At 35.8% G+C, this 12,011-nt stretch overlaps 1 protein-coding gene across 1 annotated transcript in view; it reads left to right on the top strand.

The window, feature by feature from the left end:
* Positions 1 to 12,011, top strand: part of COG6 (component of oligomeric golgi complex 6) — a 650,023-nt gene that overhangs the window by 256,694 nt on the left and 381,318 nt on the right. Inside the window, exon 7 of the mRNA XM_053708403.1 lies at positions 6,099 to 6,169. Coding sequence (XP_053564378.1) covers positions 6,099 to 6,169 — 71 coding nt within the window. The remainder of the gene's footprint in view (positions 1 to 6,098; positions 6,170 to 12,011) is intronic.

The raw sequence follows: 12,011 nt of genomic DNA, 5'->3' as shown, positions 1-12,011 counted from the left end.
GGTAGTCACACCCCTTTTGACCTTGTGCCTTATATTGCACATTGATTGCTATGCAAAAGACATTTCAGATGCTATTAGTTACATCACTATAAGTGAACTATATTTTCACTAATCATTTGTGTTGTATATTTTTTGTTTACATATGTTAGCAACCATTTTTTTAGAGGCATTCTCCTATTTCTCTGTAATAGTTTTTTGTTGCACAATTTTCTTATATGTTTTTTATGCCACTGAGCCAGCTGTACACCTTTCTTCCACAGCTATGTGTTCATATTGCAAAACAACTGGAGTAGTTTTTCAGCTCATTTATGTGACTCATGTTTGGATTTCTTGTCAAGTACCGATACATCTTATAATGTTTCTATGTTTTTAAATGCTCCTTCTGTTTCTAACTCACAGATGGATGCAGATGGTGTACCCCAGAAATGGAAAAATGTATTGCTATAGCCATTGGGAGGGCTCTGACTGCTCTACCGCCTTCAAATAAACAAAAAAGATAAGCTCATATTTTACCTTCTACTAGTAACATTTGTAGTGACCATCAAAATACTGAAGTATCTCCTAATGATGAGGATTCTCCCCCATCAGAGACAGAACCTGAAAATTCCTCTTTTTTTATTTAGAATTGAATATGTTCATTCACTTCTGAAGGAAGTTTTAGTCACTTTATGGATTAAAGAATCTAAACCTTTTGATGAAAAACCCTGTAATCTTTAAATTCAGTATTTAAAATTGTTGTTAATCTCCCTGAGATTTTTCTTGTACCTGACGCTGTCTCTGATATGATTGCAAAAGGTTTAAAAAAATGTGATATCCTCTTCCTAATGCTAATTTGGAACTATCGGAAACAGTCCCTAAAGTTGATGGGGCCATTTCCATTCTAGCTAAACGTACTTTGGAATATAGTACTTTTTTTTAAAGATCCTTTTGATAGGAAATTTGAATCTTATCTATGAAGGGCATATTTATAAACTGGCTATATTCTTAGACCAGTCATATCTATTGCTGATGTAGCTACTGCTTCTACTTTTTGGATATCTAGTCTTGCTCAGCAATTATCATTTGCGATGCAGTATTTGATATCAGGAAGCTGAACATTAAGACTATGTCCTTAACTATTCTTTCTAGAAGAGCTTTATGGCTTGAAACATAGAATGCTGATATGGTATCTAAAACAAGAATGCTATCTTTCTTTTCAGGGAAAAATTGTTTTTGGTTCCCAATTAGATTCTATTATTTCCACTATTATTGGAGGTAAGGGAGTATTCCTTCCTCAAGACAAGAAGTTTAAGGGGAAATTTAAGCTCTCAATAGTTTTTGTTCCTTTTGACAAAACAGAGAAAAATCAACTTCCCCCTCCCCTAAAGCCCCTGACTCTAACTGGAGACCTTCTTCAAATAGAAATAAATCCAAGCCATTTAAGAAACCAAATCCAGCCCCTAATACATCATAAAGGTGCGGCCCCATTACAATTCTGCTAGGGGGCAGACTGAAAATTTTCAAGAGATTTGGACAGAATCTGTCCAAAATCCTTGGATTCAGAATATAATTTCTCAGGGATATCAAATTGGATTTAGAATAAGACCTCCTATGGGAAGATTTTTTTCTCACCCATATTCCAAGACATCGGTTAAAAGCTCAGGCTTTTCTGAAATGTGTTTCATATCTAGAAAGTGAGTGATTGTCCTAGTTCCCTTATAGCAACAAATATCTTCATTGTACCAAAAAAGGAAAATTCTTTCAGACCAATTTTGGATCTGAAAACTCTGAGCAAATTTGTGTGAATTCCAACTTTCAAGATGGAAACTATGAGGATTATTCTGCCTTTTGTTCTGCAAGGTTACTGTATGTCCACAATAGACTTACAGGATGCTTACCTTCACATCCCTATCCATCCAGAACATTATCAATTTCTTAGGTTCTCTTTTCTAGAAAAGCATTACCAGTTTGTGGCTCTTCCTTTTGGCCTAGCAACAGCTCAAATAATTTTTTCAAATGTTCTTGGTGCCCTTCTATCTGTAATCAGAATGCAGGGTATTGCAGTGTTTCCTTATTTGGACGATATTTTGGTACTAGGTCAATCTTTTAATTTAGCAGAATCTCAAGTGAAGCAACTGTTGTTTCTTCAAAGACATAGTTGGAAGATCAATTCACCAAAAAATTTCTTGATTCCTCAGACAAAGGTCACCTTTTTAGGTTTCTAAATAGATTTAATGTCCATGACTCTTTCCCTGACAGAAAAGAGAATACAATTGGTTATAGCTTGTCTAAACCTTCAGTCTCTTTCATTCCTTTCAGTGGCTATGTGTGTGGAATATCTAGGTCTCATGATTGCAGCATCAGACGCGATCCCTTTTGCTCATTTTCATACGAGACCTCTTCAGCTTTGCATGCTGTGCCAATGGTGCAAGGACTATACTCGGATATCACAACTGATATTCTTATATCCCAAGACACAACTTTCTCTGACTTGGTGGTTAAACCACTACTCTATTCTTCTGGGGGCTTCCTTTGCTCATCCTACCTGGTCTGTGATCAGCACAGATGCAAGTCTTACAGGGAGCAGTCTGGTATACTTTGATAGCACATTGAGTTTGGAATCCTTGGGAGGTCAGGCTACCAATCAATATCTTGGAACTCAGTGCTCTTTTCAGGGCTATTCAGGCTTGGCCTCTATTAAAGAATGAGCCTTATCTACGTTTTCAGAAATACAATATAACAGCAGTGACATATGTCAATCATCAAGGGGTAACTCAAAATTTCTTAGCCATAATAGAAGTATCTTTAATACCTTCTTGGGCGGAATCCAATTTCTGTCTAATCACTGCGATTCACATCCCAGGTGTAGACAGCTCCGCGGCAGATTATATCAGTCGTCAGTTCCTACATCTGGGGGAGTGGTCTCCACCCAGATGTGTTTTATCGGATTGTTCAAATGTGGGGTCTTTCAGAAATAGTTCTGATGGCTTCTCGTTTTAACAAGAAACTTCCCAGATACATTGCAAGGTCCAGGGATCCTGAGGCGGAGCTGTTGGATGCTCTAGCAGTGCTTTGGTCTTACCATCCTCTTTCCCAGAGTGATTTCCAAAATCAAAATTCTGTAATTCTGATAGCCCATGTGTGGCCTCACAGGATTTGGTATGCGGGCCTAATTTAGATGTCCAGTTGCCTTCTGTGTCCTATTCCTCTAAGACTAGATCTTCTATCTCAAGGTCCCTTCTTCCATCCATCTAAGGTCTCTAAACTTTTAATGGCATGAAAATTGAACTCTGACTCAGTGACTCCGTGATTAACACTATGATTCAAGCCTATTTCAAGAAAGATCTATCACAAAGTTTGGAAAACTTGAACTTCATGGTGTTCTACTCATAATTACTACTGGCATTCTTTTAGCATTCCTAGAATTCTTCAATTTCTTTAGGATGGTTTGGATAAAGGTTTGCCTGCCAGTACTTTGAAAGGACAAATCTCTGCTCTTTCTGTCATGTTTTGCAGAAAAATGGCTCATCTTCCAGATATTCATTGTTTTGTTCAGGCTTTAATTTGAATTTAACCTATTATTAAACAAATGTCTCCTCCCTGGAGTCTAAATCTGGTGTTAAAGATTTTGCAGGCTCCTCTTTTTGAGCCTATGCATTGTTTGGACATTAAACTACTTTCTTGGAAAGTGTTGTTTCTTTTGGCTATCTCTTCTGCTAGAAGAGTTTCTGAATTGTCTGCTCTCTTTTGTGAGTCTTCTTATCTGATTTTCCATCAAGATAAAGCTGTTTTGTGGACTTCATTCAAATTTTGACCTAAGGTTGTTAATTCTAACAACATTTATAGGGAAATTATTGTTCCCTCCATGCTTCTGAAAGAACCTTACATTTTTTGGATGTCTTTAGAGCATTGAAATATTATGTTAATGCGACTAAAGATTTCAGAGAGACTACTAATTTGTTATTTTTTTCTGGTTCTAGGAAAGGTCAGAAGGCCTCAGCTATTTCTTTAGCATTTTTGTTAAAACTTTTGATTTACATGGCTTATTTGGAGGCGGGTCAGTCTCCGCCTCAGGGAATCGATTGCCACATCTTGGGTTTTCAAGAATGAGGCTTAAGTGGCCACTTGGTCTTCTCTGCATACCTTTACTAAATGTTATCATTTTTATGTTTTTGCTTCGTCAGAAGCAGCTTTTGGTAGAAAGGTCCTTTAGGCAGTTGTCTCAGTTTGTTAATGGTGCCTATATTTTTTTAGTTTTTTTTGTCATAAAATACTTTATTTTGAGTTTTTGGATTTAATTTCTCAGCAAAAAAAGCTATTTTTATTTTATCCCACCCTTTTTTTGTTTATCGGGAAATTCCACTTCTTGGGTATTATATCCCATATGTAACAGCTTGTGGACTCTCGCCACCTATATGAAAGAAAACATAATTTATGTAATAACGTACCTTAAAAAAATAATTTCTTTCATGGTGGCGAGAGTCCACAAGGCCCCACCCATTTGTGAGTTATATATTTTTGAATGCACATCTTTTTTTCCTGCTCCTCTTTTTTTGGATTTTACTCCTTAAACACCTTAACACTTGGCTATACGTTAAACTGGGGTAGGAATGTATATCCCATACGTAACAGCTCGTGGAAAGAAATTAATTTATCAGGTAAATTCTTACATAAATTATGTTTTCTTAACGCACCATTGTCTTTAGTACAGTTGGCAGAGTTTTATAACATAAATAAACATGTATTCAAAATAATTTGCTTATGGAGATTGTTTAAATGGAATGAACACTCTTCATGAAATACATATAAATTACACTTCTACAATTTATTGGTTGACTTACTGCCATTGTTAATGTCCAGGGTTCCAGTCCCCTTGAAGGCATTTTTTTAATTTTAATCAGATTATAGAGAAGAGATTATAAAATCTACTGAATTAAAAAATGCAAAATTAATAACAAAGAGCTTTTGTTAAGAGAGAGAGAGAGAGAAATAATAAATTGTTTAAAAGCGAAATGTTTCCACCTAAGGGTTTACGGTGAAAATACCCATATTCCACACCCTTCTTTAGTTGGAACTGATTATTTTCAGATAGCTCTAAGATCGGACGACCACAAAAAGGACCACAGCGTTGATTTTACTTGTTTTATTTGTTTATTAGTTTGTTTAATTAAAAAAAAAGGAAAAATAAGATGATTAATGTTATATACTTGATTGCAACCTAGCTAGTTACGGAACAATCTTAGACAATATTTAAAGACAGGTATAATCTCAGGAAGATGTATATCTCTTTATCCGTCTCAGATGGGAGGAGAGAACTGTACACGAAAAATGTATGAGGCCACTGGACTCTTTGGCTTAAGTGAGAGACTTTATGATGCCATACATATGGATGTTTCTTAAAGTTAATATTATTATCCTTTTCTTCTCACCTCTTAAGGTCATACCCATGCCAAGCTTCAGTATGGGAAGCAATATTTAGCATTATTTGTGATACTGATGTATGTTGTGTTGCAATCTTATTAAAATATTAAAGGGATACTAAACCCACATTTTTTATTTCATAATTCAGATAGAGCATGCAATTTTAAGCACCTTTCTAATTTTCTCTTATTATCAATTTTTCTTCGTTCCCTTGATATCTTTATTTGAAAATGCTGGAATGTAAGGTAAGGAGCAAGCCCATTTTTGGTTCATCACCTGGGTAGAGTTGCTGATTGGTTTGCTACATTTAGCCACCAATCAGGAAGCGCTACTCAGATGCTAAACCAAAAATGGGCTGACTCTTAAGCTTACATTCCTGCTCTTTCAAATAAAGATAGCAAGAGAATGAAGAAAAATTGATAATAGGAGTAAATTAGAAAGTTGCTTAAAATTGCATGCTCTATCTGAATCATGAAAGAAAATGTGGGTTTAGTATCCCTTTAATAAAAATTATTTCAACTAAAGTGAAATGTTGTAACAAAATAGAGCATTTTATTTTTACACTAGAATGTCACTGGGTGGCAATTATTCCCGCCGCCCCCCCCCCCCCCACACACAATTATTATGATACTATTCAACTTGTGCATGCAATATAATTATATTTTTCATGGTTTTATTAATAACATATCATATTCTAGGCTTGAAATAATGGAGCAGATGGCTTTACTTCAAGAAACCTCATATGAGCGTCTTTACCGATGGACACAAAGTATGTGTATTATTTTTCTTTTTTTATATATTTTATTTATTATCCAGAAGTGTAGAAAACAACAAAAAAGAAAAACAATTGACATTTTTACATTTCTAATTCATCATGCAGAATAATTAAATAGTGTATACAGTATAACATGACACATTTAATGTTGCTAAAGTATCTTTAAGGATTAACCCTAACCATTATACATGGCTCAGAAAAAAAAAAAAACTTTAAAAAAATAACCGTCCACACTAATGGATTGATTTTATGATAGAAAATAAAAACAAAAATAAACACAGAACTTAATATTAAATCACACATAATTGTGTATGTCTTAAACCTCTCTATATAGAGATATCCAGTCTGGAGGAAAGAAATCTAACAATACTAGGTCGGCGAGTCCGAACTAAAAAATGGGGACAGTATCTGCCTTTGAGTGATAAGTGGGTAGGACTTGATTATTGGTAGCCAGCCATTTAATTATTTTTTTTTTTTCCCGATACTGCCTGTAGTTGAAATTATTAAAAAAAATAATCTGTGATTGAATCTCTTTGAGTACAGAGGAAAAAGTGGGTGCCGTATGAGCTTTCCAATTGTTTATTATCAGATGTCTGACTATCAGAACGATAGTATTAACAATATTGTTATATAGACTTGAGCTCTCGTACGGAATCTGAATATGTAAAAAAAAAAGATAATTCCTTAAGTGAATCTAATCCGAAAATTATATAAAGTGGAGACTCGGAATCCTACTTTTTGCCAAATTTGGAATATCTTAGGACAATACCATTTCATATGGCACAGATCTGCTAATGGCATTCTGCACCGTGGACATTCTGGAGTTGTAGCTGGGAACATTTTATTCAATCTATAAGGAGAAATATAATAATTATTAATCATTTTTAAATGGGACTCCTTCCAAGTCGTAGAAATTAGACATCAATTAAGGGCTGAGAAGCCACGTCTAATTTTATCCGCATCTAGAATATATGTCCATCTATTAACTATTTTTTTCAAGAAAAGGAGCACTTTGTTTAGCCAGCATGATGTCATATATTAGGGAGATAGAAGCATCACCCATAATAAATTATGAACAACATATCTCAATATCAGACAAAGCCAAAGGAAGGGGGAGACAAAAACTGAGCGAGTTAACAAAATGTTGCAGTTGTAAGTAAGCAAAAAAAGGTCTTATTAGAAATATCATATTGTAAAACTAAGTCTTGGAAGGGTATGATCTGTCCATTCCCTGACAGGATCTGTGATATAGTAATAATACTCTTTTCCTTCCAAGATTTGAAGGCCTTGTTATAAATTCCCGGTGTAAATTGCGGGTTCCCTATAATAGGGAGGAAATCAGAAAAACTTGGGTCTATCTCCAAAAGGTCACAGCATTTCTGCCAAGCAGAAACTATATTTTTAATAGATATAACGCTGTAGATATTAGTGTATTATTTTTCTGTTGTGTTATATACGTTACAATATTCAACACATTTTTAGCCCCTTTGGCCAAATTTACATAGATCTATGTCTTGTGGTACATAGCCCATCGTACCTTAAATGGATATCTACATCCATTTGGATGATCAGTGCCCCGTTACCAAATAAAAGAAGACTGCCAGATCATCCATTGGTGCCGGTGTGTGAGGGAGGCAGGTGAACTGCCTAGCTGGGGATGGGAGGGTAGGGATGGGCTGCAGAAAGGAAATTTTGAAGGGAGAGGGAGGGATGGGTTGCTACACTACAGAAAAAAATGAAGTTAGGGTGGTTGGCCACATAACGATTGCGGGGAGGAGGTCAGGGGAACCCAAACACTACAGACATTTTTTTAATAAATAAAAAAATAAATAAAAACTGGCTACTGGCAGACAGCTACCAGTACCTAAGATGGTTTCACTAGTGGGAGGATTAGAGAGCTGTTTGGTAGGGATCAGATAAGTGGGATGGTTGAGGAGGGATCACTATACTGCAGAAATGTTTTTATTAAAAAAAAAACAGAAATAAACAACGCCCTAAACTGCAGACTGTCTGCCAGTAACCTAAGAGGGTTTTAAAGAGTGTGGGTAGAGCTGATTGAGAGGGATCAGAGAGGTGGGAGGTGTCGGGTGAGAGTGCTTCAGTACTGTTTGTGTATATATTGTGTTGGGACAGTAAGCACCTTGATATTTAAATATCAAAATGTTTATGCATAATAAAACTTTTTTGCAATATACTTTAATTGCTTAAAATATTTTTCCATTGTCTTTCGTAAAATGATGATGGTCCACAGTCCCCCATGACATATGGTATATTTTTCCCGCCACTAGGAGGAGTTCAAGAACCCATATCAAAGTTTAAAATCCCTCCCACCTCCCTTCTCTTTTTTAGTTTTGCTCTTGGCCTCGGAGAAGGTTGAGAATATAGGTTGTTCCAGCTACTTGCTTATGAATTTAAATTTGGGAGCTCAGACCAATGTGAGACCCAGAGTGGGTGCTGCGTAAGGTGAGTGACTTTACACAGCACACACACACAGCCCAGAGACCTATTTTTAGGTACTCTGACAACAAGTACAGCATAGCCAGGGGTGGGGGGTCTAAGCTGGCTCTCCTCATTACACACTTTTTGTATTCTTTTTAAATTCCCTACTTACCCTTTTCTTATCAGAGGCATAGCCAAGTAACACCGTTGACCTTCACAGCTCTGAGGAAATATTCATATCACTTTTTGGAAAATAGATGCCTGGCTCTTAGACAACCATTAACCGCTCAGTTTAGTTAGCTGATCCATGGATTAAACTCTGGTTGTGCAGGGGAGCATTTTGTTATGAGGGAAGAGTATTTATTATGCTTGTGCACATTTTAAAGGGACACTGAACCCACATTTTTTCTTTTGTGATTCAGATAGAGCATGCAATTTTAAGCAACTTTCTAATTTACTCCTATCATCAATTTTTCTTTGTTCTCTTGCTATCTATATTTGAAAAAGAAGGCATCTAAGCAAATTTTATTTGGTTCAGTACCCGGGCAGCACTTGTTTATTGGTTGTTGAATTTATCCACCAATCAGCAAGAACAACACAGGTTGTTCACCAAAAATGGTCTGGCATCTAAACTTACAGTCTTGCTTTTCAAATAAAGATACCAAAAGAATGAAGAAAATGTCATAATAGGGGTAAATTGGAAAGTTGTTTAAAATTCCATACTCTATCTGAATCACGAAAGAAAAAAATTTGGGTTCAGTGTCCCTTTAAACTCAAAATGGCTTTCTAACTTTCTCTGAGGTAAACTGGCAGGAATCAGCTATGGAAATTATAGAGCTGTATTTTCTAAAAGCTACTTAATAAGTAATTCATTCTTCTAAGCATTTCCCCTTACAAAGGAGCTGCCATGGTGTTACTTGGGCTATACTATACCTTGGAGTATGTAATACAGTTTTAATAAATGTGCCATAGGAGTTTTCTTAAGCTTAGTGTAGAATTTTATCTAAAATATTTTTTTCCCCAAAGTGTTTCTGACTAAGATTGTTTTTTCTCTGATTCAGTTTCCATGATTTTTTTTTGACAGTTTTAAGGAGTATGAACCCCCCCCTCTGTTTCTTTCTTTTCCCTCAGTTGCTCTATGCATGGAGGTTTTAGGTTGTATGTTGGTGCTTCAGATGCAATTCCTTTTGCTTGCTTTCTTATATTGCCTCTTCAGTTTTGTATGTTTCGGCAATGATTCAGGGGTCTTACTCTGCTATTTCTTAGGTTCATTTAGATTTCAGATTTTATTATTATCAGTTATTTGTAGAGCGGCAACAGATTCTGCAGCTCTAATCAAGCCAGTCTCTGTTTGGTGGCTGTATAATCAGTTTATTTTGCAGGGGGGCTTCTTTTGTTCATCCTATTGGATCTGTATTCTTTAAAGATGCTAGTCTTTCAGGATGAGGGGCTGCCTGGAGTCTTTTTTCTTTTGTTTCCTCTGTCAATCATATGTCAATCATCAAGGGGGAGCACTCAGTTCCCTGTCCATGAGGAAAGTATTCTGAATTCTTTCCTGGGCAGAAGTTAATTGTTATTTAATTTATGCTGTTTATATTCCTGGAGTGAACAACTGGGAAACCGTTTTTCTCAGTTGTTAGTCTTGGCATCAAGGAGACTACTGCCTCTTCATCTTGATATCTTCTTGATATCTTCTATCAGATAGTGGATCTTTGGGGTCTCCCAGAGATAGTTCTGATTGTCTTTTGTTTCATTCCTTGACTTTCCAGGTACTGTGTGAGGTCCATGGATCCTTGAGCAGTGTTTGTGGATGCTTAGGTAGTTTATTGGTCATTTGGACTAATAATTATAATAGTTTCTTTCATACAGGTGGTGAGAGGCCATGATCCATTACTAGTGGGAGTTATTATTCATCCCTACCATTAGGAGGAGACAGATTCTCAAACTCTATAAAACCCCCACCTCACCAGTACCTAAGTCTGGTCTTTGCCTCCCCTGGAGGTAGTTGAAGAATGAAGATGTGCATTTTATTCTTCAGAGAGAGGAGTTCTCAGACCAAGTTGAGGCCTGTTTCCCCTTAGAGTTGCATGTCGGGGGGATGTATTTTGGAGTATTGGAAGTAACATATTTCACCAGTGGGAATTAGTCACAAACCATGTCATGGGGGTAGCAGACACTTGTCCTTTGCCTCTGCCTGTTGGTTCCTCGATATACTCCTATTCCAGTTCCTCTGCTGTTATGTTTAAGTAGCAGAAAGCCTTTGGATAAGTACTATATTTTTATTTACTTGACACTCTATAAGCCATTAAGATTATTACTATATATATTATTTTATATGTATATAGCCTTGGGATAGTTGGATATACTGTATGTTATTTGATATTTCCCATTTTAAAGTGTTCATTTGTTTATTTTTAAGAACATAATTTTTTTTTCACTCGCGTGAATTTTCTGACGCACATTGATGCATGACAGCCTTCGGGTCTGCGTGCGTCGGCATTTTGCCCCCCTTTTATATTATGTAAGTTTGACGCGTGCCTCCCTTTTTAAGTGTGATGACTGGATGCAAGATGTACTTGTCTTAATTCTTCACACTGTACATTTTTAAGGTTTTTTTTTTTTTTTTTTATAAGTGGCAACTGTCTCCCTTTCCTCTAGAACTTTTTTTAATTGGAATATTATCATTTAACTTTATTATTGTATTTTGTTCTTGCAGTTATGGAGCCTTGTAATTGCATCCCTAAATCTGCCTTTCAAAGCTGGGTCATTTGAACATTTTACTACCAGTATTACATGTTTATTTTGTTATGCTAAGGTATTTTCTTTAACAATCTTATGCAATAAATGTATTAATGTTTTAATGCATTCTGATTATTACTACTACTGTTCTTGCTTCATAGAGTATTATTTCTCCTTCTGTTTGTTCCTTATATGAAGAATATACTACTTTTTCTCCTGGAATTATGATCTTCATTCGAACAACAGTGTTGAAATGATGCCTCTTTCAACTAAGCATAAAAGGTGAGTTTAGAATTTACCTCCTCCTAGTTCTTAGCCAGCTAAGGTTAATGTTTCTAGTTATGAGGCTTTTATTTCATTTTAGTTTTTTTAGTTTTCCAAGATGTTTCCTTTATCAGATTATTTTATCAAGCTTTGGGGAATCTTTTACATGGTGGAAATGGCAGTTACTATTTAATCTATATAATTAACATTCCTTTTGAGGATAGTTAATTTTCCAGGGACCCTATGGAAAATACATTTGGATTCCTTCTTTGGAAAGGCTTTTATTTTCTGTCAGTGGTTTCCCTGTTTTCAACAGCTTTGACATCACTGGTGTAATTTGTGATCTTTTCACTTTGATGTGGAAATCCGTCTTAGACGTTTTTTGCTATTGAAG

Source organism: Bombina bombina, chromosome 3 (assembly GCF_027579735.1).
Source record: "Bombina bombina isolate aBomBom1 chromosome 3, aBomBom1.pri, whole genome shotgun sequence".
NCBI lineage: Eukaryota > Metazoa > Chordata > Amphibia > Anura > Bombinatoridae > Bombina > Bombina bombina.
The sequence above is the reverse complement of the archived record's forward strand: the minus strand, read 5'-3'. Positions and strand labels throughout refer to the sequence as shown.